This window comes from Corylus avellana, chromosome ca6 (assembly GCF_901000735.1).
Source record: "Corylus avellana chromosome ca6, CavTom2PMs-1.0".
Taxonomy (NCBI): domain Eukaryota; kingdom Viridiplantae; phylum Streptophyta; class Magnoliopsida; order Fagales; family Betulaceae; genus Corylus; species Corylus avellana.
In genome coordinates, this window is record NC_081546.1 from 6,700,307 (window position 1) to 6,724,685 (window position 24,379).

Consider the following 24,379-nt stretch of genomic DNA (forward strand, 5'->3'; position numbering starts at 1 on the left):
GTCATGCGTGCGTCTGAAAAATTGCAATAAGAGTCTATTTGGGATTGTGTTTGAAAAATAGAGTTTTTAAGTCAAAAAGAGCTTTTGGGCAAAAACTTTATTTTTAAGTTTTTACCAAAAGTGCGTTTTGATCATTTTTAGGCTTTTTGGATCCTTAAAAGCGATTTTAATTTTTTTACTAAACGATTACTTTTTCTTCAAACGAACTTTTTAAACGTTAAAAGCACTTTTAGGCTTCTCAAACATGCTCGAACTCAAAGTTTAGAAGGGTGAGTTTAAATGAGGTGGTAATTTGGGGGCAAAATGTAATTTTATCTTATAATATATGTATTGCAACCATATCACTCTGCGTCAAGTGAGACTCAAGTGTGACATATTTTGTCAAATTTAACGACCCAATCTGTTCCAAGGTGCAACTAAAAAAAAAAAAAATGGTAATTCGTAAGCCAAGTTGCAGTGAGTCAAAATTTAGAAATATGGATAGATAAATTTTTTTTACTATTTTAAAAATTGCATCCCTCCCCAATATCTCGATCCAACTATGCCATGGTCTACATGGAGTATTCATGCAAGCAGTCAGGGTCCTACTAATATTGGATCAGAATTTTCATAATTTAGCAATTTGAATAATAAATGTGAGAAAGTTCTTATGGTGTACGTCCACCTACCCAAGCTTATAAATAGACAAAATTTGTCTCGACAAGTAGGTCTCATATTTACTGTCTAAATTGTTAACCTAATCATCTAAACAGTAAAATTACTTAGAGCCTGTTGGAAATTACATTTAAAAAATAGAATTTTTAAATCAAAAACACTTTTTGACATTTAAAAGTACTTTTAATTTTTTTTACCAAATTGATATTTTTTTTTTAAACAAATACTTTTTTGAATATTAAACGTGCTTTTAGACCATTCAAACGTTCAGCTAAACAAACCCTTAATCTTCTATCATAGCTTTTCAAAGTTTGACCATCATTTTGGAGTATCTGCATGCATGGCATGGTGTATATACTATTATATGCATATAGACTGCTCACGGAAAAAAAGAAAAAAAAGTTAACAATTAATATTTACCCAGATCACGAAATGTTGGCGAGGGCGAAGGGTCTGACGACACACGTAGCTCATGGTTGACGGCAAGAAACCTTTTCAATCAGCTATTCGAATTTCGTTATCTATCTTTCCCTCCCAAATCTCATGGGTATAATAAACGAGTGTCCCCACCACCGAACACTAAATAATTTGCATGTCAATCATGGAATTTTTTTTTAAAAAAAATGAAAGAATCGTGAGAGAGTAGATATATGTCCTGCGCAACTTTATCAAAGTCTTAGAAAGAGGGTGAAATATAATGATATTTTTTGTTTGGCAATAAGTATAGTGGACATGTCAATTTTCAAAACATAAAATACGAAGAAGAAAGGGTTAAGAAGTAGGTGCGTGGACTTCAGTGTCCATAGGTTTCTCCTTTTTAACCTAAAAGCTTGAATTCAACAAGTTGCTGTAGTCAAAAGAAAGGCTCACAGTAACACCCACCAGGCACAGAGATATATCGATCGTCGAATAAAGAGTGAGAAGATAGCGCTTTGGTTACAAGTCAGGAATAATAATAAGCAGTAGCGTACAAAGAGACAACTTTGTCTTTCTTCTTTCCCGAAAACGAAGAAAGAAGAAAAAGAAAGAAAAAAAAAAAGAAAAGAAAAAAAAAAGAGCACATCTTCAAAGCAGCTTACAATGGAACCAAAAAAAAGAAGCAATTTTTTCAAACCCCTTCATCTGCCTTCCGGGTGTAATGGGAAGAGCTCCAGAGTTCTATCTCCTTCCGCCTCTTTACATGACCTGCTTTCTTCTTCTAAGCTTTCAAATCCCCAGCTCCGACACTTCCGCTTGTATGGACTATCTTCCTGTTCTCTTTCTAATTCCCCCTGTGCAACATTCCAAATAAGATATATATGAAAACCTTGTTCGCTTCGTTTTAAGAAAAAGAAAGTATGAATGACAGAGCGATGAGTGAGATGACGTGACAGTAAAAATTCGTACCCTAGTTTCCAAACTGATAGTTGTAATGGGAGCCGGGGTTCTCGGACAATGGCTAAGACCAAGACTGCTCCGCTTCTGCTTCTGCCGCTCGCGGGCTTTATGATTTTGAAACCAATAAAACACATTCTTCCCTTCGATCTTGCCGTACTTGCCGAGCTGCGCGGTGATTTGTTCAATTTGTTGTGCGTTGGGAGTGCGCATTCCGCCCTTATACAGCATCTCCAATATCCCAATCTGTTCTTGCGTCGGATTCCACCGTGTCCCTCCTGGGTGCGTTTCCACCTGCATTAATTAATTAATCTTAATTATGTCAATGTTTTTGTTGGTGGATTTATTTAACGTTGTTATATATATAAAACATATATGCATGAAGCTAGCGAAGCAATAATTTAATTAATAAGAACGTGGGATTTAGAATTGAACCTGGGGAGAATCTCGCTTGTCGTCAGAGGATCCGAGCTTTCTGGGACCACTTTCGGGTCGGATGAAGCTCTTGAGATCGAAAGCCGGCGGGACAGCGTGAGTAGGAGAAGTAGTGTCGGTGGTAGCCAGCTTGGGAGCAAGAGGGCGTAGGCGCTTGCAGCCAAGCGTGAGGGAGGGTTCGTGCTGCTGATCCCAAAATCCACGTGCGAACTGATGAACCTTCATGCTTCCCATGGTGGAGGACTGGAAGATTAGAGTGCAGTAAAATATATAGAGAAGAAGATGATGATGAGAGAATTAAAGTGAAAGAAAGTGGGAAATGAGGTGGTGCTTGTAAAGAAGCAAGACCAAATGATGAGGTGAGGTTGACTTGGGATTTTCCATGTATAAACAAAAGAAAAAAGACATAAAAGATGAACAGAGAGAGAGGGAGAGGGATGATCGATCGTGTGTGAGCGTGTGCGTGTGAGTGTGTATGTGCGTGTGTGTTGGCCCGTCAAATCGGGTCGTTTTTTTCTTGCTTTCATGATAAGGTGTCCATGCTTTTCGGTGGCCTCTTCGGGTCTCTTTTTCAAGCTTTTTCACCATAAAGAGAGAAAGGGGGGAGGGAATGATAAAAGATTCTTCCAATCCCAAAACTTGAAAATGCAAACTCTTTGCTTTTTCAAGATACGGATATGGGTGAGTGAGAATAACTGAATGCCGTCGTCTTTAAGTGGTAGAGAATTGTTAAAGAATAAATCACATTGTGCATTTATGTCTCTTTCCCACATTATTTTTATTTTATTATCATATCCACAATAGAAAGCTAGCAACAATTGTGTATAAATAATATATATATATATATATATATATATAAGTCTAGTCATTCATTTTTAAGTCTAGTCATTCCACGTACCAAACGCTAACGCCAAATTTCAATATTTATAAATCTTGAGCTCCAATTTTCCCAATATTACCACTAATAAACGGTAACCCTTTTATATCATTTTTTTTTTAATTTAATGGCAGTAACTTGACTTCGGCACCTACAATTTTTATTTAATTTTGTTGATGTAACACGGTTAATCAACTTTTGATTTATTTATTTATTTTTTTAAACAAGGAATTGATCAATTGGTAATCGATAGTATCACATCAATAAGTTGAGATAAAGGGGTTGTATGTAGCAATTTTTTTTTTTTTTTTATTTTAAAAAAATTATATATGTATTGTTGGTGCAAGGACCTATACTAACCTCAAGACCGTCTTTCAGGGGGAAACTCTATAAGAAAGGGGTAGAAGTGTTCACCAATGGAGTTCGGTGAATCCGCTCCAACGCCTATGTTAACAAAGGTACGTATAGTGAACGGGTATTTTGACAGATTTTGGCTAAGGTTCAAAATATATAAATGTGAGGTTTACTCATGTGCTCCATATATAGCCCGGTACTCTCTTAGTGTTTGAGGGACTCCCGCCAAGAGATTGTTACTTGACTTGAAGATTCTCTCCCTCGATTTGTTAGGAAAGGCAATATGACATGGGCATTCTGTAAGATAAGTTGGTAGAGGGAGAATCGTTTGTTTAGTAACATCTATTTGGTGAGGATGCACTCGGATCTTGGTGGCTGGTTGGGCTATGGATCGTCGAATTGTTAGGCTGTTGGGCTTTAAATTGCATGCAATTCTTCATACTTTTGGGGTGAGTTGGGTTTTCTGATGGATGAAAGCCTTCCTATGACCGGTCGGTATCTAGACCCTCCAGTAGCACCCAATTCTCCTGGATAATTAATATGCGAATCAATTTAAGAAAATTTGAAATGAGTGATTTGAGCTCGACAGTAAGCTTTGGAAGGCTTATCGGTATCTGGGCCCTCCATATATATTAATTAGGAGATGGGGTAAATAATGATTCTTCTATCCACCTATATGATGAATTTGGTGTAGAACTGGCATGAACATGATAGGGTCAGCTGATAACTGCAATCACGGAAATGTTGCAGTACGTGATTGAGTGTATCACGTGTGATTGGGCATATTAAGTGAGACATACACAGCATACATGAGGTGCTTTTTTTCCCTTCAGTGAAGGTGCATGATTGAAAAACATATTTAGTATCTACCAACAACGACAAACTAAACATAATATACCTAATCAGTAAATTCACTTTATTATATATGTTTGGTTAATTATGTGTTTCCTAGGGGGGGCAACGGCGTAGATCGAGTTCATTGACTAGTAATTTCAAGGGAAGTTCTGGACTTGGTTGCTGTTGTACATGCATGTGTCCAACGACCAAATACAACATATTAAAACATGTTAATTTTAGTGGTTTTGTTTAATGTAATTGTAGAGAGAGAAAGAGAGGGGGAGAGAAGAAGGGGACACTATTTTTAGTTTTTTTATTATTAATTTTTTAAATAGCTAGGCTTTTTCCAAAAATAGTGATCTAAAAAACAATTTCTGAAGTAATTATTTTAAAAAAAAATTAAAAAAGAAAAGAAAGAAAGGATGCCTTTAATTCTTATGATCTTTCTTCTGTTTCTAATGAAGAGGGTGTTTCAAAAACCTTGGCAATGTGGGGAAGTAGCTTTGATGCCATGGCCACCGTCTGCCACTTTTTATAATAAAGTCTCGTGTGTTTTCTAGAAGAAGTTAGGAAAGGAAAGCGGCCGTATCCCATATATGCTGTAAAACCACCGATTCACTCTTTTTTACTTGAAAGACATCTGATCAATTACAACACTCTCTATCATTGACGAAGCTAATTCTCAAAAAGTTACTCCTAAAATAGCATTCACAGACCTCGACTCGTGGGTAAAAACAACGAAAGAATTCCCATTTATCCATGCACTGTACATGCAGTTTAACTTTCCTACATGCATCTGATTGCTGCTCTTCATCATCATCATCATATATATATATATATATATATATATATATATAGATCCCCGGTAAATAAGGGTATCTATCGATCATAAAGTTTCGATGTGACCCATTCCCCTCCTCGCCTACATCTCACACTTGAATGTGTACCAGGGATCTTATGAGTGACAATGACGTAGTTGCGTGATCTTTGGTTATCAATAATCTGCTCCACAGCTCATGTTTTGTGTTTTCATTGGGGACATTTACTTGTATTGCATTTTCTTAATGCTGTCCAAAAAGTCGTATTCGGCTGAATTATTTGCTTCAAATTATAGGCGGCTGACAATGTATATACGTTTCACACCTTCTTCAACTTCATATGAAATTAATAAGATAGAGATGATAGTTTTAACCGTTTAATTAAATGAGTATGATTATAATTAACCTATTTAATTTTATATTCACACCTCAACATAATCAATTTTTGACACAATTTGCAAACTAGAAATGAACCCAACACATGACCTAATTATCTGTATAATTATAAAATTGAATTATGGTTGACCTTACTTCGATACAACTCAAATCCGGCCTACACATGAACACTAATTATTATCCGGGTACAATTTTGGATCCGAGTTTACTGGGAGGATTAGCTAAATTTTGCATGGGCTACTTCGAATAAATTAGCTAGCACCTGGGATGATTTCTGAATATGGGTTAGCCCTATACCCAGAAACTAGGTACTATAGTAACATACATGTACATACGGCTATTTTAACGTTACACATTTATGAAGCACTTCAAAAATCTTTTTTGTCTCGGTAATTGTATAATACTCAGCTCCTACACAGTTTGCCAAGTGAGTTGCATGCTGAAACACTTTCCTCCTGCTTTAAAAAAGAAAGAAAAAGATAGCTTTCAAAGGTCATGACTCTTTAAATTAAAACACCATTGGCCAGATGTCATTCTAGCTTGACGTCAATACGTGGGATAATGATAACAATGTTGACATTTGAGACTATGAGCTTGAGTCCATGTGTTTTTTGGCCTCAAGTAAGCAACCAGATATCCCAAATCTTATTTCACCAATTAAAGACTCCTCTCCTCACTTTCTTATTTAGTCGGGACCGATAACAACTCCTTCAATCACGACCAAACACTATAAGTTTTCTCTTTCAGAAATCTTTTCCCTAGCTGCCTAGGGACTCATAATTCTGTACCTAATGGTTTGTCCATAATAGGATTAAGGTACCTTTATTGTCGCTGAAATTAATCATCATACTTGGACATACTCCTAAGGTGAAACCTATGTATATGTGCGACAAAAGGTAGGAAAAAAAAAAAATCTATGTATAGGATATGTATCAATATCTACTCACAGAGAAAAAAAAGCCCCCACATATTCCGTTAAAGTACCTGTGCTTTGTAAAAACGACGTCATTTTCAACCCGTCATTTTACTTGAAAAAGCACCGATATTCTTTTATTGGTTTGTGCCTAGCTAGGAAAAGCTCCGGCAAAAATCATTCATGTCAACGTTTATTTTGGCCGCCGGGAAATATGTGCCGGTAAAAGCCAAATTCTTGTAAAATATAATTTAAAACATTATTACATGTCCTACTCCCACATTATTCTCCTACAGTCCTACGTACTTTTATGTATCTTCATATTTTATAAGGGCATGCATGCATGATTAATTAACTCTCGAGCATAGATATATATACCAGCAATTAATTATTGGGATAATTAAGCCAATTTCCCATGATTGAAATCAAATAATTACGGAACTAGGAGGACATATATATAATTAAGTAGAGTTTCCTCCCTCCATTAATCGACAAAAGCATTGGTAATTCAGGTGTCTCGCATTCTAAATAGATGATTGCAACTCTAGAAGCCATGCTAATTATTTGCGAAGGAAGTGATGGGTCTGTCTATGACAGCTCAGTGAGGGAGAGTTGTGACGGTCCCAATCAACAAGCGCCACACAATGCATGGCATGGACACCCGATTGGCGACAAGCTTTTGTGCAGACACTTGGTGCAATCTCTATGGATATTCCCATAAGCTTATTGCCAACACATTGTCAGCATTTTCATAATTAGGTTAGCAGGATATAGAAAATGATATGGGGATTTTGTCGGTCAAAGTTAAAGAGAACATTGTTTGAAGTTGGGTCGCATGATAGGAGTGGATCCCACACAGTGGAAGAAGCGGTGGGAATCCATCATTAGGGAAGACAATGCCATCATTTGCACGTGTCCATATGGACCACATCCCACACCATATATAAAAGTTAACCAATACCACTACTAATACTACATGAACAAATTAAAACAAGTTAAACTGTAGATTTATTTATTACGAATTTTTTTTTTTTAAAAAAATAAACTTTTAGATCCTCGATCTATTTCTCCTACACATTTTGACAACTAACTTGTTTTGCCAAGTCCCAAGAACTAGAAGGAAGAATAATATTTGCCCATATATGTATTATTTAATTCGGATTATAATTAACTAAGATCGAGAGATCATAAGGAGTGGAAATGGAGTGAATTTTTAATTAGTCTTAGGTTTCAATACCCAAACAGAACATGAAATTTAGTTTTCAAAAAACGATAATACTTGAAGGGGTTGTAATTTATGTTCATGTGTGTGTCAGATTTGAATTGTGTTAAACCAAGAGTATATAAGATTATATAAGTTAATTAACCTTAACCTGGCCTAGTTAATTAAATGGGACATGCATCTCAACTTTAACTTACTAATTTTGCATTGGATTTATGTTAAATTCGCGGGTTGTGTAAAAAATTACCAATCATTATGTCGAATATTGGGTTTTGGTCATGTCAAGAAATACGTATAAGACTATATAGATTAATACTAACCTTACTCATTTAGTTAAACGAGCCATAGTACTCCTCAATCCTAACCCCACTAATTAAATGGATTAATACTAATCATGTTAAAAATTGTTAGTCCTACGCATATATGAAGAGAGAAAAAGAAAGATATTAATATAGAGTAATGCAAGAAACTACAATTTCATATTTCAACATTATTATCTCACAATGCTGACGTGATAGTCCCAACCAACCTTTGAATTAGTACTTGTTAATAAAAAAGAAATCCAAAAGTTGATTTAGACTACCACGTCAGCATTATATAATAATTATGTGATAAAAACATGGTATATATATATATATATAAAATATTTTTCATAGGAGTAATGCTATATATATATATATACTCATCTTCTATCTTATTCCCGTACCACTGGCTTAATGTGAAGGGTGTTCATCAACCCACCCTCGGATCAACCTTTATTATAAAAGAAACAAAAAAATTCAAGAAAATATATATAAGAATAAGATAAGAGATCAATACTTAAGAATTGCTCTTCTCATATATGTATCTTTTTCTCCCTCCTGTGCAAAGTAATGCTACAAGTCCTTTTTGAGTCCCTCCAAGAATGATGTGGCTATTAAAATTACTATTGGACTTGTGATTGATCATTATTAGATTTTAATTAGATGATAATTTTAATAGCTACATCATTCTTAAAATGACACAAAAAGGACTTTAAAATTACTCTTCCGCGCCTAGCCCCTTAATGTTTTCCAACGGCTAGCAACGGTGGATGAGCAATTTGTTTTAGAAAACAAAACAAACAAAAAAAAAAATGCCGAAGAACCGAAAAAGGAAAATCAACCGCACGACCGAAGGGGGGAAAAAAAAAAAAAAGGAACATGAAGCGCACAAAACACATGACACGCGGCATGATGCGACGACATAAAAGATGACAAAATCTAACAAAATCTAAAAATATGTGGTTAGAGAAAGGTCCTCTTTACCTACTTTCTTTGATGGTTGGGGACTTTATATTTCTATACTCTAGTCCTCATTTTGCTTAGAAGCCTTTTGAGCTTGGAAATTGATGGAAAAGGATTGATGCTGAGCCTTAAATGTATAATGCCCCAGATAAAGTGAATGCGGGTAGGCATCATTGTTTGGATTGAAATATATTCCCAACTAGATTTAGATGGGCATCTTTATACACACTTAGCTCATCACTTTATGTTCTACAGTCTTAATTCCCTTTTCTTTTTCATCCTTCTTTTTCCTTTTTTCTCGAGAAAGAGAAGGAAAGTTGAGAGAATAAGCATGATCGCATGGTGAGAAAAATAGTCATGTCTTGTAAGGGAAAGTGGGTGCAAATGTGCAGGGAAAGCGTTTTTTGTTTTTGGAGAGAAGTAAATGGATGACAGTCCAAGCACAATTAATTGAATTGATGGCACTGAAAGATCCTCCCTATCAAAATACCTTTTTCTCTTTTCTCCCTCCTTTCCCTTTTTCCTTCATATATTCTTTTTACTCCTTTGTGGCCTTTGCACAAACTCGAAGAGTTAAAATTTTGACTCTTCTTACTAAACGTCTCTTTCTCTGGCCTCCCTCCTCTTCTTCTTCTTCTATCTTCTTCTTGCTAAAGATCTCAAGCGCGTCTAAATCACTCTCTGGTTTTAACATGTCCCACATGCATGTTTCATCTGTATCCCAATTATCCTCAAATGAACTCCATCTACTGCATGTTTCCCGCCAAAGCAAACAGGGAAGAGAGAGAGAGAGAGAGAAGAAAGAGCTCACGTTATATCAAGAGCTCTGTTGGTTTCTCGTCTTCTTCTTCTTCTTCTACTTACCTTTTATTTCTTAATCATTTTTGATAACTTTTTACTTTTAGTGCCGAGAGATTAAAGAAGAAAGGGAAAAATATACCTATCCCATCATGCTAATATTCTTTTTGCATATACATCCCTAAACTATATATTATTTGTGTGATATTTGCTCTTTTCAAACTACCATTTGCTGTTGCTTTTAAAACTTAAAATAGACTGAAAATTACGCAAGTGACATGCACATGTAAACTATAAACATTATTAACTTTCATCATATCTCTAATATAAATACCAGTGTTTCCAAGAGGTAGTTCAATCGGCTGAAACCACGCCTAATGAAGTGGAAAGTCACTAGTTCGAATTTCCTTCTCCCTCTTGTGCGGACATGTCAAAAAAAATAATAATAATATAAATACTAGTTCTCAAAGAGTAGCTCAATCGACTGTGAATCACGCCTCATGAAGTGGAGGTTACTAGTTTAAATTTCCCAATTTTCCTTGTGTGAACATGTCAAAAAAAAATATATATATATATATATATATATATATATATATATATATATATATATAATCATATGCATCAAGTTTGTAACTTTATCAACTTTAAATACTTCCCAAGTCCAAACATAATTAATACAAAACATCAATCAAACATAGGCAAATTCTTCACTGGTTACAATATTATAGATACAATTTGAATTTTTTTTCAACCCAAATCCTATTTATGATACACAAAATAGCATCTCTAGTTAAAAAATAAGTTGTTAGAGTTCGAATCCCTCTTAACATGCATGTTCAATCCTCTAGGATTTCAGCTGGCGCAAAACTTGTTAATCCCATTAATTAAATGGCCAATTTTGCTCTAATTCTTAGCTTATGCTTTGACTGCATTTACAATATGTAGGGCATTCCCTTTCAAATTATATCATAAAAGCCCATCTCCCTACTGAAATTCGCAACATGATAAGAAACCAAAACTTCAGCTATAACAGGCTCTGCCAAAACATATATATTTTGTAGTACTACGCGTAGCCAAAACAGCTCCCTTATTATCACGTACTATAATACCAATTCTAATACCCTCATAGGTCTTATCCACAGCTATATCTCAATTAATTTTAATAAAACCAATGTGGGGTTTTTCCAAAATATCGAAGCCTCTTCATTGATAGGATTTCGAAAATCCAACTCTTGTAAGTCGAGTCTTCTAAAATCATCAAGAGCTAGAATTACTTTCTTCTTGGAAGACTTGAGTAGGATGAGTGAAAGTATCTCAATGCACCACAAAATTCATATGAAACCAGATTTTGCGTGCCACCACCGCCATCGGTTTAAGGTCTTCCATATCACAACGCCCCCATCAGACTCGCAACCACATTGACAAAAGTTAGACCCCCATCGGTACCTTTTTGAAGCTTCTTGGGTCCATACCCTAAGAATCTTGTGCTGAGGGACAGCTCCATATATAGAATGTATTTCATTATTTCTTCCTCTCTCTAACAAATAAGGCAATAGGCATCATGAACTACACCTCTTCGTAGTAAATTCATTTTCGTGGGGAGAATATCATTGCATGCTCTCCTCATGAACATTTTAATCGCACTTGGGAACTAAATTCTCATCGCCTTGCCTAGATCCCCCTCTACACCTCAAGGATTGCATTTCTCTTTCCATATGATACGCATTCCACTTTATATCTTGATCTATGAGTTCCACACTAGCTTCCACTTCCCTTGCAATTCTTGCTAAAATCCTCTATGGCGATCGGACCCAAAAAAGAAATTGGAGTCGGAAGCCATTTGTCACCCCATGACACTGTTCATCCTTTTCCTCGAACGCCCATCACTTAAATTTTAAATTTTCTCCCACTTTTAACACCTTTCACACTATATAACACCAAAACAACATAACACCAATAACAAAACACCACTTATAAAACAAATTCCCTCCTTTTTAACGTTCACATTCGATGATATAGAGTTGATCAAAGGTCAAGAGCCGAAGTTTTAAAGGTGGTTTTGATCTAGCTTGTTCTGGCTTTTTTGGTTATTAATGGATATGTAACATTTATGATAATGCGTATGCCAGTTTTGGATTGGGGACTTGTTAGAGCACTCACAATGGAGTAGCCAATTTTTTAACAAAATGACTTCTCAAAACTCACTTTATCTAGTTTAGCTAATGAATTTTTAAAGGCCTTCTACATTCTATTAGCTATATTTTTATCTATATCATTTAAATATTAATTTTTATATTTTTATAAGGATTGTATTTTTCCTAAAGATTCTATTTTTCAACTTTTTGAAAAAGAATTGATGTGTAGAGAAATAGTAAGAGAAAATTTGGAAAAAGAGAGATGTGGAGAGAGAAATAAAATGGCTCACTTGAATAGTGCCGCTACGAGAAATGCTATACATCCCAAAATTTATTCCCAAAAGTTGGTTCCCAAATGATGTGTCACAATCCCATGAGTTAGTGACACACTTTTCAAAATAATAAATCTCATGAGATGGTGACACATCATTTGAGAACTAGTTTTTGGGAAGAAAATTTGAGATGTATAACACTTCTCGTGCTGCTACATGTAGCGTTTCTTTTTTTGTTAATCCAATATAATATCAATTTTGCATTTTTTTTTTGGATAATCTAATGTTAGGGTTTTTTTTACAAGTTGATTAGCCATTTTAGATAAAAGTACCATTTAACTCCTCAATTGTGAGTGCTCTTACATGCTCACTTTGTTTATTAATGGATTTGTAACATTCTGTGGTGTTTTTCTGTTTTATGTAGATGCTTGCTTTGCTGTCTTTTTATCTTCTTTGGCTTTTTTTTTTAACGTAGTCACGGCCTAACGTTTATCAGGGAAAAAGAAAAAAAAAAAAAAAAAGAATTAATAAATTTATTGCACTATTTCCTGCCCAAAAGAACAATATATATTCTTTCAAAAAAAAAAAAGAACAATATATATTAGAACTTAGTAGGTTGAATATCAAACCAAAAACAAGTTAAGACTCATCCTTATTCTAGAACATGGTTCACATTGCAACAGACAACCTTGACATAATGAAGGAAAAAAGAACCAAAAGAATGAAAAAACAAGGTGAAGACCTGCCGTGTCCTACGCCATTTTCAATCGAGTAGCCATGATGCTTTTTATTTTTATTTTTGTTATTTTTTTTTTGCCCTTCTTGGAATCATAATAAAAATTGGGGGAAAAAACAAAAATCATATTTATTACCTAAGTTTTTGTCTTATTTGAATTTAATTCTTGAGTTTTTAATTGCAACCCTTTGTTATTTTACTGTCAAAGTTAATACTTTGTCATTTATCACAAATATCTCATTTAACGTTGTAATACCTTGGTAACAAGTACAAAACAAAAATTAAAAAAAAAAGGGAAAAAATCCACTTCACTCTCCTGAAGTTTAAGGAGTTTTTTAATTTTAACCTTAAAGTTTAAAAATTGGCAATATCCCCCCTAATATTTTAAAAATTTTTAATTTAAACCTTCCGTTACTAATTTCCGTCAAATTGGACGGAAATCTTTAAAATAACATAATTACCCTCAGGCTTTTTTAAAAAAATTTCCGTCTAATTTAACGGAAATTAGTAACAGAAGGTTTAAATTGAAATTTTTTAAAACATTAGGGGAGATATTGCCAATTTTTAAACTTTAAGGTTAAAATTAAAAAATTCCTGAAACTTTTGGAGGTAAATTGAATTTTCCCCTAAAAAAAAGAACTAAAACTAAAATAAAAGATCACAAAAAAGACAGAAGCGGACATATAAAAAAAATAAAAAAATAAAAACAATGACGAAGCGGCAGAGCGAGTAGTTTACCAGAAATATTGATTTTTGTATCATTTATATTGCTGTGATTACTATCTCTACAAAAAGTACGAACAGTACTGCTAGAGAGCTGCAGTGCCAGTGAGAGAGAGGAGACTGTTCATTTGAATCATATTGGGCTAGAGATAGAGATAGACGACATATCATTTGAATCATATTGTTTAAGAAGAAAGCTTCTTATTTTTGAGTGACAATCATGATAGAATCTGTCTACCAACTCAATATATCTTCTTCAGAGATGTTAGAAGGAAGCTACAGTAGACTTCTCCCAACAAGTTTTGCACGCAACACATCCTTCATTGCATCAAGGACCCATGTAGAAACTCTATCATTGTCATGGACAGTTAACATGTAGTGGATAGTTATCATATGAAAATAGAAATTGGCATCAGAGCCAGGTTATGAAAATAGAAATTGATACCAATTGCAAGATTCTAAATGGAAATAGAGAAATTGGATTGATTCTGGAATAGAAACTGTACTGAAATAAACATAGGTAGTTAATTCGAGATAGCTAATCTCCTAATCTAATAAGAATTACAAACAACATTACACATCAATTCTCTTTTGCCCCTTTTGTCTTCTGCAGCTCTATTTAAACAACTCAACCACAATTCCTACGTTACTAACTACCCAGTAAAGTAACCCTCCATTAACTGCCCACTAAATTAACTACCTATTATGTTCTAAATTCTCATATGATAACTACCCACTGCATGTTAACTGCCATGAGCCCATAACAGTCATTGTGTGCAAAAAAAATTGTTGCAACTCTTGTTCAAATGGCAAATGTCGTCATCATAGGCAATTCATTACAATTAGTATAATACACCAGCCAATTACTCTTATTTAGAATAAATGCAAAGGTAAATGTAATCCAACATAGACCAAAAACTAAGGAAGCCATTTTCTAAGAAGTACCCACAACCTCAGATTCTGTGAGCCATAAAAATCACTCCCACCATAGTCTAAACCCACCTTGAAACAATGGAAAAAAAAAAAACTAGGAATCATGAAAAAACAAAGACTGTTTTCTGAAAATAATTTATAGAAACTGTTCTCAAATCGCAAAGAGAAAAATCTTTCCTTTTTTATTTTTATTTTTTTTTCCCGGCAACAAAACAAACCAACAAGTGAGAGCCACATATCAGCATTTTACCCCATATCTGTGGATCACACTACCAGAGGAAATCAAAAGGAAAAAAAGAGAGAGAAGTTACCTATGTAGCCGGTGGTGGCGTTGGGAGTGCCGGGCGTTCGTCGGGCTATCCGGATTTCGTTCGGTGGGCGGCACTCTCGTCTTCCGGTGGTGGTGTCAACGAGTCCGGTTGGCCGTCGGTGGCGGCAGTGGTTGCTGGTGAGTGGTGGCGGAGGCCGAACTTGAGAAGGGTGGGAGGAAAGTTTCGGTGGGAGAGGGAAAAATGGGGGAAAATGAAAATGAAACCTGCGTGAATCTCTACCATGTGTTTTTTTTTGCTCGATGACGTGGCCTATTTTTAGCCTTGGATCTCTTTATCCAGAGGAACCGAAGCCTACTACCGAGACGTTGCATACAGGGACATACTAAAACCGAAAGCCGTTTCCTTCAAACATCCCAAGTGAAGAAAGACCAAGAAAGTGGAACATGCTTTGCTGCCCCACCCGGCGGCCGGAGCACACTGGCTCTGTCCTTCTCCGCGCCACTCCAACTGCAAGGTTTTTTTTCCGGTTAGTTAGCTCTTTTTTGTGTGTGTGTATTTCTCAAATTTTGTGGTCCTCAAACAAATTCAGTGTTGAGCTTTGTTAGTTTTCTCCTATCACATGGAAGTTCTAATCGATTCTGTCAATGTTTCTTGAGATCTTTGTTCGGTTCTTTCGGTGACCGATGCTACTTGTGGTATTATGAACGTGTGGAATTATGAACGACTCTTCACTGTTGGAAAGAGGCGTTCCAATCTTGATTATGTATCTGAACATGTCTTAATACAATCACATTATCCAAAAAGATAAGTTTAAGGGATAGAAAATAATGAATTTAATTATTTAATCAATATTTTGACATTCCCTCCTCTTGCGTGTAGATCCAGACTTCCTTTTAATAAGCAGGATTAATATCTTAGGAGGTATAATGTGGAGTCAGATTTGGCTTATGTGCCGTAAAAAAATTACCGGAGATTTTCTATAATTTTTTCAACGGCTTAGATTTCATTCCAAGAAAGAAATAGAAGAATTAAAGTTGGACCGTTGAAAAAACTACTAAAATCTCTCATGTAGATTTTTTTTTAATATATATAGCACCTGAGCTGAATCCTTTGGAGATAGGGGCTATGATAAATTATCATTTATTCCAAAATTTTAACTAATAAGGGATAATAAATTTAGTCTATCTATATTCTAACAGGTAATTGTATATGATACCTTGGGTTATTTGTGGAAGGCTGGAAGCAATGGGCAAGCATAGAACTCATTTAACCCTAAAACCTAAAGGGAGGGGTGACATTGCAAACCTTTTAAATACGCTAAATTTAGTTTCTAAACTTTAGGGGGTGATTGCAAAAGCAATGAAAATTCAGGGGGTCAAGTGAAGTTTTTCCTAACTTTTTAGGTTCTAGACACCTCTAGGATGATTGTTTATCCTGTATAGTTTTTAGATTCCAAACACCTTTAGGGTGATTGGCGTTTCTTTTCAATAAATTATTATTCAAAAAAAAAATCAAATGCTATAGTGACAGTACCAAGTTTTAGCTAGCAGTGTATAATCAGTTTTTCTGTTGAGCTTCTTCTAGATATCTTTTTTTATGGGGGGGTGTGGGGGGTGTTTTAGGGTCTCTTCTTGTCAGCCAAAGTACTTACTTGGAAGAGGAAGTTTTAGGCATTGTTGGTGGAGGCTGTGTCATGATGATGTTGATCTTGGTATGTTATGTTGCTTCAAAGTTCCAAATTTGAGAATTCTTTTACTCCATCAAAGCAAAGTGTCGTCTTGAATGTTGTTGTTCTATTTTGAAAGAAAATTTGGTTAACTTATAATCTTGTCTGGTCATTGTGAATACGGCCTACCAATAACCTTTCTGGCCAGAAAGATGGTAGCATCCACCTTGTCCATGAACTTGGTTCTTGTAAACTGTGCTTTGCCTTCCCATGAGCATCTGTCATTTCACAGTGTCTTCTTACAGGGAATCCTCAGTCTAGTTGACAGAGTTTATTTGGGCAGATAATGGTCACTGGCACATGGAAGTTCCGTGCAATTCTTGGTCCAGGGCTACAGAACAAGTTTTCTGACTTGCAGAGAAATAGGAGTCCTGAAAATTTATAGGAAAAACAGATGCATTGTCAATCCTGCAGAACTAAGGATTATCCAGCCCTTTTTTTTGGAGCACATATAGCTTTTATTCTTGGTCATGGTGGTGCTGGATCTGGCACAGTTATCATAAAGGAAATTCTCATCTTGGTTGTTGGTTGCAGATAACCTTGATGCCCCCCTTGGTCTCTCACTTCTTTTAAAATGTCTTAAGGGGGTTGTCAGGCACCGTTTTGTTATGTTTTCTGGCTTGATCAGCCAAGAAAACAAAATCAAATTGTTCTTTCTTCATGCCACATGCATAGAGAAGCCCGTATCTTTTAGATTTGTCATTGAAGATTTGCTGGCTATTTAATAATTTTAGTTTTCCAAAAGAATTTCAAATGAAAGAGATTGCCTGGTGATCTATTGGATCCCCCTGTGTGGGCACCTGTTAACTGACAATATTAACAGGTTTTGTTACCTTCGAGCAAACAGTCAAGAATACTCAATCAGGAATCCAGACATTGTGGAAACTAACTAGATTGAATATTCAAGTGCGATGAGCATATTGCAACACATTTGATTGTCATTGTAAACATGTTATATTTTCAACAAGTACAATAAATGCAATAATCTTGTGAAAGTAGATGGTCTAAGAATCACACACAATTTTGCACTTTTTATTTAGAAAAAACACCAGGACCTAGCCCAAGATATCACTACTTGAAAGTACATGTACAAGACTTATAAAACTCGCCTTTAAACTTAGGGTCCAACTCCAGCTTCTAGAGATGCATGCTGTACTGCTCACGATTGTTCACTGACCAATGCACAAATGGTCCTCATACTTTTCACTTGCTGATATCACATGTCGGCTCCTTGACACACTCTTCTCACTATCCACACAGTGTATTCAGATTTCATGCTACGGACTTCACACAACAATATAGAAGAATTGAAATGATGACTTATGTCTTTGTTGGATTGTCTTTGAAAAGGCTTTCTCATGATACATTAGTTCTCATTCGATCTGTATATTCGAATAGGTGTTAAAATATGTTCTCAGGTTGAGCTAAATTATCTGTCTGCTTGAATGAAGCTTTGAATAAAGCAATCTGTGTGAGAACCCCAGTTCACCATTCGAATGTAAAATGTTCCGTTTAAACACTTATGAATAGTTTTGTAAAAATTAAATTAAGTCCAATAATAACTATTTATGTATTCTCATGACTTGACCAACTCTAGGCTATGTGTGATCCAATCTAATCACCTAAGTTCAAGGTTTTAGGTTTCCAAATCACTTTACCTCCCAGAATACTTGAAGCTTTTGACGTGCAACTTGTGACGGTGTATTTAGAGGAACAACACACCACTCTAGACTTAGACTTATACCTTGTGTTTTTTGTCTTACTAAATATGTCAATACAATATGGACTTCACATCAAAGATCAATTTTTTTCCTATGGTAAAACAGTTATTATTGGTTTTAATTACTTATCAAAAAATAGAAAGAAGTTGTTATTGGTTTTACACTTTTAATTTTTCAATTGAGAAAAGTGGTTTTCAAATGTTACATTTGCTATGATTTCAGGATTAAATGATCATATATTTGCAGGCAATATCAGCGGTGCATTTTGTTATTTAATGTCGTTTGAAATTCTTTTTGAATCTGTTTGTGAGTACCGAATAACAGTTGAGTTGCTTACTTAGAGGATATTGTAGGCTATTCACTCAAATAAGGATGTAAGTTTTGCTCTTACTTTTATATGGTTTGCATGGGTCAAGGAGAACATTCTTAAAGGGAGAAGCTTTTGGATTATTGAAGTTTCTCCTAACAGTTTTCCGGCTGGCTGTGTGATTTGGTCAAAAATTTTCTTTCTTTTGAGGTTGGAGATGGGAATTCCATACACATGTGGCTCGATAATTGGCATCTTGCAGGTATATTGTTTGAGAAATATGGATATCGGGTTGTTTATGATGCTCAAAGCAGGATTGATGCTCTATTGTCGACTGTAATCTCTAATGGTGGTTGGTGCTGGAAACCTGCAAAGTCTGATGATCTTGTGGAGATACAAGGTAGACTTCCAAAGGTTAGTATTGTGGATAAAGATAAGGCTATTTGGGTCCCTTCTAAGAAAAAGATTTATTCGTGTTCTGATACTTTGGGAATCATCAAGAGGAAGAATCAAGTTGTAGATTGGGGGAAGATTGTCTGGTTTCCCTATGCAATTCCCAAGCAGACCTTTATTTTGTAGTTGGTAATGAAAAATTGATTATATATTGGAGATCAGTTGGTTAAGAGTGGGTATTTTTGGATCGAGCTTTTGACCATCTCATCTAAAAACCAATTGGTATCCAGTAAGGGAAGCTAAAGCCTTTTATAGCAATTCAAAATCGCACCCCACAAGATATGTTCTAAGAGTCGTCTACGTGAGCAGAGCAGTATTGTTGCACCTCAACGTGACGCTCTCGCGACTTGAACCCATGACCCTAGCTCTAATGCTATTTGTTAGATCGGGCTTTTGACCATCTCATATAAAAACCAATTAATATCTAGTGAGGAAAGTTAAGCCTTTTATGACATTCAAAATCACATCTCGCAAGGCATGTTCTAAGAGCCGTTTACGTGAATAGAGCGGCATTGTTGCACCTCAACAAGTATATTGGGGATATTCAATTTCCTTTTTTCAAAAATGGTTTGGAAAGTCGTGACCATCTTTTCTTTGAGTGTAGCTTCAGTCTTTGAATTTGGAGAGCAGGAATGAAGGCTATAAAGCGATGTAATGTTGCTAATCCACCTTATCTATGGGAAAATGTCGCGGGGATGAGCACTAGTAACTGGGGAAAGAAGACTTTGTTAGCTTGTCTTAGTAGGCTGGTGTTAAGCTCTACAGCTTTGGCGTACTAGAAATGAGATCAAACATGGTGGCACCCCAAAAACAGAGGAGCAGATTTGGAAAGTGATTTTCTGGGAAGTTAGGTCTAGAATTTTGGGTAAGGGCAGATTCCATTTGTGGTTGGAGAGTGATGTTCTAGGTAAACAATGGAATCTTCCTATGGATTTGTTGGCTTGATGTCTTGCTACATTCTGGTTTGTATTTCTGCAGATGTAGTTCCTGTTTTTTTTTTAGTTCCTTTCTTTGTTGAGTAGTTCTAGTTTAGCTTGTTGGTTTGGGTTGTAAGGAGCCTGGTTTGTAGTCTCCTTTTGTGTTGTCCAGTTTTGCTGGTCTGATTGTAGTTGGTTCAGTTGTTGAATGAAATAGTATCTAATTCATCAAAAAAGTTTTGCTCTTACTAGTTCACAATTATGGGCTAAAGCATTATAGATATTCTGGTGCAATTTTTAATGTTCGACTATGGTGCTGCTTTCTTTTATGATTTTATCAGTGAACTCTGCGACAGGGTTTTCTTTCATTTTCTTCATAGTATTTTATTATTTTTATCGGCTAAAGCAGTATATGATGCTTTCTCTGAAATGAAAAAAAAAAAATGTTAGGAAGACAATTTAGCTGTTCGAAGTCTTTAAGGATTATTAAGGTAAAATGGTAAATTTAAACTCGCTTGCACAGGTTTACTTGCAAAGAACGATTAAAATAAGTTGCTATCTGATCTCTAGTCTCAAGAGGATTTTAAGGTTGCCCAGAAATTTTTTCCGCATGTTTTGGAATCTATATATATTTTTGGCCAGTATTTTGGAATATAAGAAGTGTGTAATATTTAGCACTTCTTTTCTTTGTATATATTGAATTTAACCATAAGTTACTTTCTCTTGCTTGCAGAAGTAAAATTATGTTTTGATCACTCTCTTGAGTCTTGATTATATTATTAGATTTTTCATGGTGACACAGTCCATTAACTTTAAATGAGTCCGTAAATCTTGACTGTGTCAACTGTGCACGGGTTCCAGTGTCGGTTGTTCATTCCAGTATTTTTGAAGCTTTCTTTGTTGACATAAAAAAAGGGAGTGTGTCTTTTCTATTTGCTAAAGCTGAAGTTAGTGGTGTTACTTTTGATGTGCTTTTTTTTTTTTTATCTTATTTTTTTCACCAAAACCTTTGCTTCGAGTTACACCCTTTCATTCTTCAGTTCTAGAGTTTCCCAATGCCAAATTTTAGTGAAAAGAACTGACTTCTCAAGAAAAAGCAATCTGTGATACATATTATAATGGTTTTGAACTAAAAGAAAAACTGATCATGCCTCCTATGCTGTTGTCCTTTATTGTTTTTTTTTTCCTGAGCACCTCCTACGTTGTCACTGCCAACTGACTGCCTCTTCTACACCATTATGGGTTTGTACCCCCAGCAACATAGCATATGCATATATCACATCTGATGTGCTTGGTATTCCATATAAATGATCAGTTACCCCAGTACTGAGTTTTCACTGAAAGGACATTTTTACAGAGACAGCAAACCGATAAATCTTTTCAATCAGCATGGCCTTTTGTAGCTTTTTGCTTGGTCCCATTTGTGTTAATTGTACCTTTGATTGGATTGCTTGTTAAGGAGAACTTGACATTCTTGTTGAATGCTACATATTCTTGTGTTAATACTTGCATAGGGTATCGGTCACTATCCTAGTTTCATCTTCTCTAACTGACCTTTACATTGTGCTGAACGGCGACGTAGTTGCTATCGCAAGAGTGCATGATCAAGGTAAATAAGTTGATGCAACATTTCACCAAAGAGAAGAGTTAACCCTAGAATTACACTTGCATTTCAGGTGAATTAAGAGGTGCTGCTCATTCCTAGCATGAAGCGGCATGCTTTGACTGTGAACAGGCTATCGATGATGTATGTGGGATAAACAACTGCTGCCTGCTACAACAGGATGTTAGCCACAAATCTAATTACATTGGACCACAATGATTACTTTCTCTTGAAGGGTCCAGCTAGGCCTGTTGAAAAGAAACATCTACCAACATTGGACCACCTGGTAACACTTTGTTTAAGGAATATAAAGCTGCTTTAGTCAAACTATTTATTTGTTAGATGTAGTTTGATCCTATTTATCTTTAAATTCAAAGAAAAAAGAAAAGATTTGATGTTAGAACAAGAAAATAAAAGAAACATAACACAAAAGGTAAGAGGGGTAAATACAGGAAATGACAATAATAGAAAAAGTATTACTGCTTTTCAGGACCCTTTGATATGATCTGACATCAATTTAACTATTGTGGCAGGAAAAAGACAAGGAGGGATGTTTTTATTAGACCATGAAGTATCATGTGTGTCACAGAATTCCTTATACAAAGAATTTTATTCTTTTGGATGTGAAGTTTCACAGGTGGGGATGCACTATCTGCTTTTGCCACATCAGTGAAGAATAAAGAAAGATCTCCATTCCTTGTGAATAGCATTTCAAGCTGGCTGCATACGAGAGCGACAACCTGGTCACAGTGAGAGACAACCTGTTGATAACTCTATAGTGCTTTGATGGGTTATTGTTTGTCTTGATGTTGGCTCTTGGAGAGCCCTGGCACTCTCCATGTCAACCCAATGAAGCATTTTCTATTTGCGCCATTTTGTATATTCTTGTACAACTTTCATATGGGTGGGATGTGAAAATTAGTTCGAATATGTGAATGTACTTTTGTATTCTTGTGGAATATTAAATTGTGAATATATTGGTAAACATTCCATGGTGTATTGCTGTTAATTGGTTTATAAGCGACCCTTTTTTAATGATTCTTCTTTTTTCAAACACTGCATACTTCGGGCAAGTGTTCTAGGATTAATTAACAACTCATGTTGTTGCGCGAAATGTACTCAATCATTTTGTTATTATTATTGTTAATGTTTTTCTTTTTTCTATTCTTAAAACAAAAATAATAATAAACAATATATTGAATCATAATTTGGACGACTGAACTGCCAATGGGTTGCTTGCAAAACAAAAAAAATGGTCATCTCCGAATGAAAACGGAGTGAAAAAAGTGCCCTTTTATGGGATATTCTATGCGATGGTAGCGTGGGCCTTGGACATATTTATTATACCAAAATAATTCAAAACACAAAAACATTTTTTACTTTTATGTCGTATCACTTTTCTAATGAAAATATAAAAATTAGCCACGAAAGTCCAAAATATCGTAACATGTATATGCATTTGCAATTCTTAAACAATATGTAATCTCAACTCAAGAGGTTATAAGAGGTAGCTCATCGGCTGAAATCACGCCTAATGAAGTGGAGGTCACTAGTTCAAATTCTCCTACTCCCTCTTGTGCGGACATGTAAAAAAAAAAAAAAAAAATTGTTAGTTTAAATAATAAATAAATAAAACTCAAAAACTTTGTTCTTTGGGATCGGACGAAATATAGATCGACAGTATCGGTGGTAAATGCCCCAATAGTTTGTTCCATTGGCCGGACGTATTAAACGTAACGTTTACGCCATTGGAGTCGGCATATAAAAACATTAGGAGTGACGGAAAAGAAATAGAAAAATTTCAAAGGTAATTTACTAATAACTCCCTTTGCAGAATATCTTAATCATCAGCTAGTCACGGATTGGCCGCCATATTGAATGGACTTTTCCCATCTAAATTATTATAGCATTTATAGACAGCAATTTTAAATAACATGGCATTACGAGAGCATACAAATAATACCGACCAATTAAAAAAAGGATAAAAAAATAATAATAATGAAGCAGCGTATAGAATAGAGAAATGTTATAGAATATTAAAATAACAGCATGTATGCTGTAGTTGAATCAACGGTTAAGATTGAATTTAAAAGTTGACTTACTTTTAGAAGTATTTAATAGGAGAGAGAAAATGAAAAGAGATTTTGAGAAATTCAATCTTGACCGTTGATTAAACTACAACATACATGTTGTTATTTTACAGCATGTAAGCCAAAACTGAATATAACCTAATTTTTTTTAAAAAAAATATAACCTAATTTTAAGTATAAAGAAAATAAGTCAAAATTTGATTGGGGGAACACTTGGGCAGGCTCAGATTTTTGCTGCCCACAACAAAATGAAGTCCAATTTTTATTTAAAAAAAAATTGCATGTTATGCATCATTTTTTTAATTATTTTTCAATCATTGCTTTTTGGAAATTCAGTACATTTCATTATTAGATTTGTGGACACACGTGGGTCTCATACAAATTCATTAATGGTGATTTCACCTATTCATAGAAACGGGTAAAAGATGGAATGAAGAACATTTCTTAAAAAATAATACTATACTAATTACAATCATTTTAACAGATTAATATTTAGAGCCACCTCACAAAATTTAACACTCTTCAATAACATCCCGACATGTATTGTT

General features: G+C 35.1%; 1 protein-coding gene and 1 long non-coding RNA gene across 2 annotated transcripts; one reads left to right on the forward strand and one right to left on the reverse strand.

Annotated features, from left to right (window-relative positions):
• Nucleotides 1-1,538: 1,538 nt before the first annotated feature.
• LOC132184989 (WUSCHEL-related homeobox 4) lies at nt 1,539-2,697 on the reverse strand. The gene is made up of 3 exons (XM_059598797.1): nt 2,464-2,697; nt 2,041-2,322; nt 1,539-1,925 (listed from the first exon to the last, which is right to left on the reverse strand). The coding sequence occupies exons 1-3, from the start codon at nt 2,695-2,697 to the stop codon at nt 1,773-1,775; spliced, it is 669 nt and encodes a 222-aa protein (XP_059454780.1). The 3' UTR covers nt 1,539-1,772.
• A 12,606-nt stretch (nt 2,698-15,303) lies between these two features.
• LOC132183873 (uncharacterized) lies at nt 15,304-22,736 on the forward strand. Its single transcript, XR_009440526.1, has 3 exons — nt 15,304-15,540; nt 21,815-22,027; nt 22,275-22,736. It is a non-coding gene; the product is annotated as an uncharacterized LOC132183873 (long non-coding RNA).
• Nucleotides 22,737-24,379: the final 1,643 nt, after the last annotated feature.

Coding starts and splice junctions, on each gene's coding strand:
- LOC132184989 (XM_059598797.1), bottom strand. CDS start 2,697: ATGGGAAGCATGAAGGTTCATCAGTTCGCACGTGGATTTTGGGATCAG. Junction 2,323..2,463: donor ACAAGCGAGATTCTCCCCAG/GTTCAATTCTAA, acceptor TAATTAATGCAG/GTGGAAACGCACCCAGGAGG. Junction 1,926..2,040: donor CTATCAGTTTGGAAACTAGG/GTACGAATTTTT, acceptor AATGTTGCACAG/GGGGAATTAGAAAGAGAACA.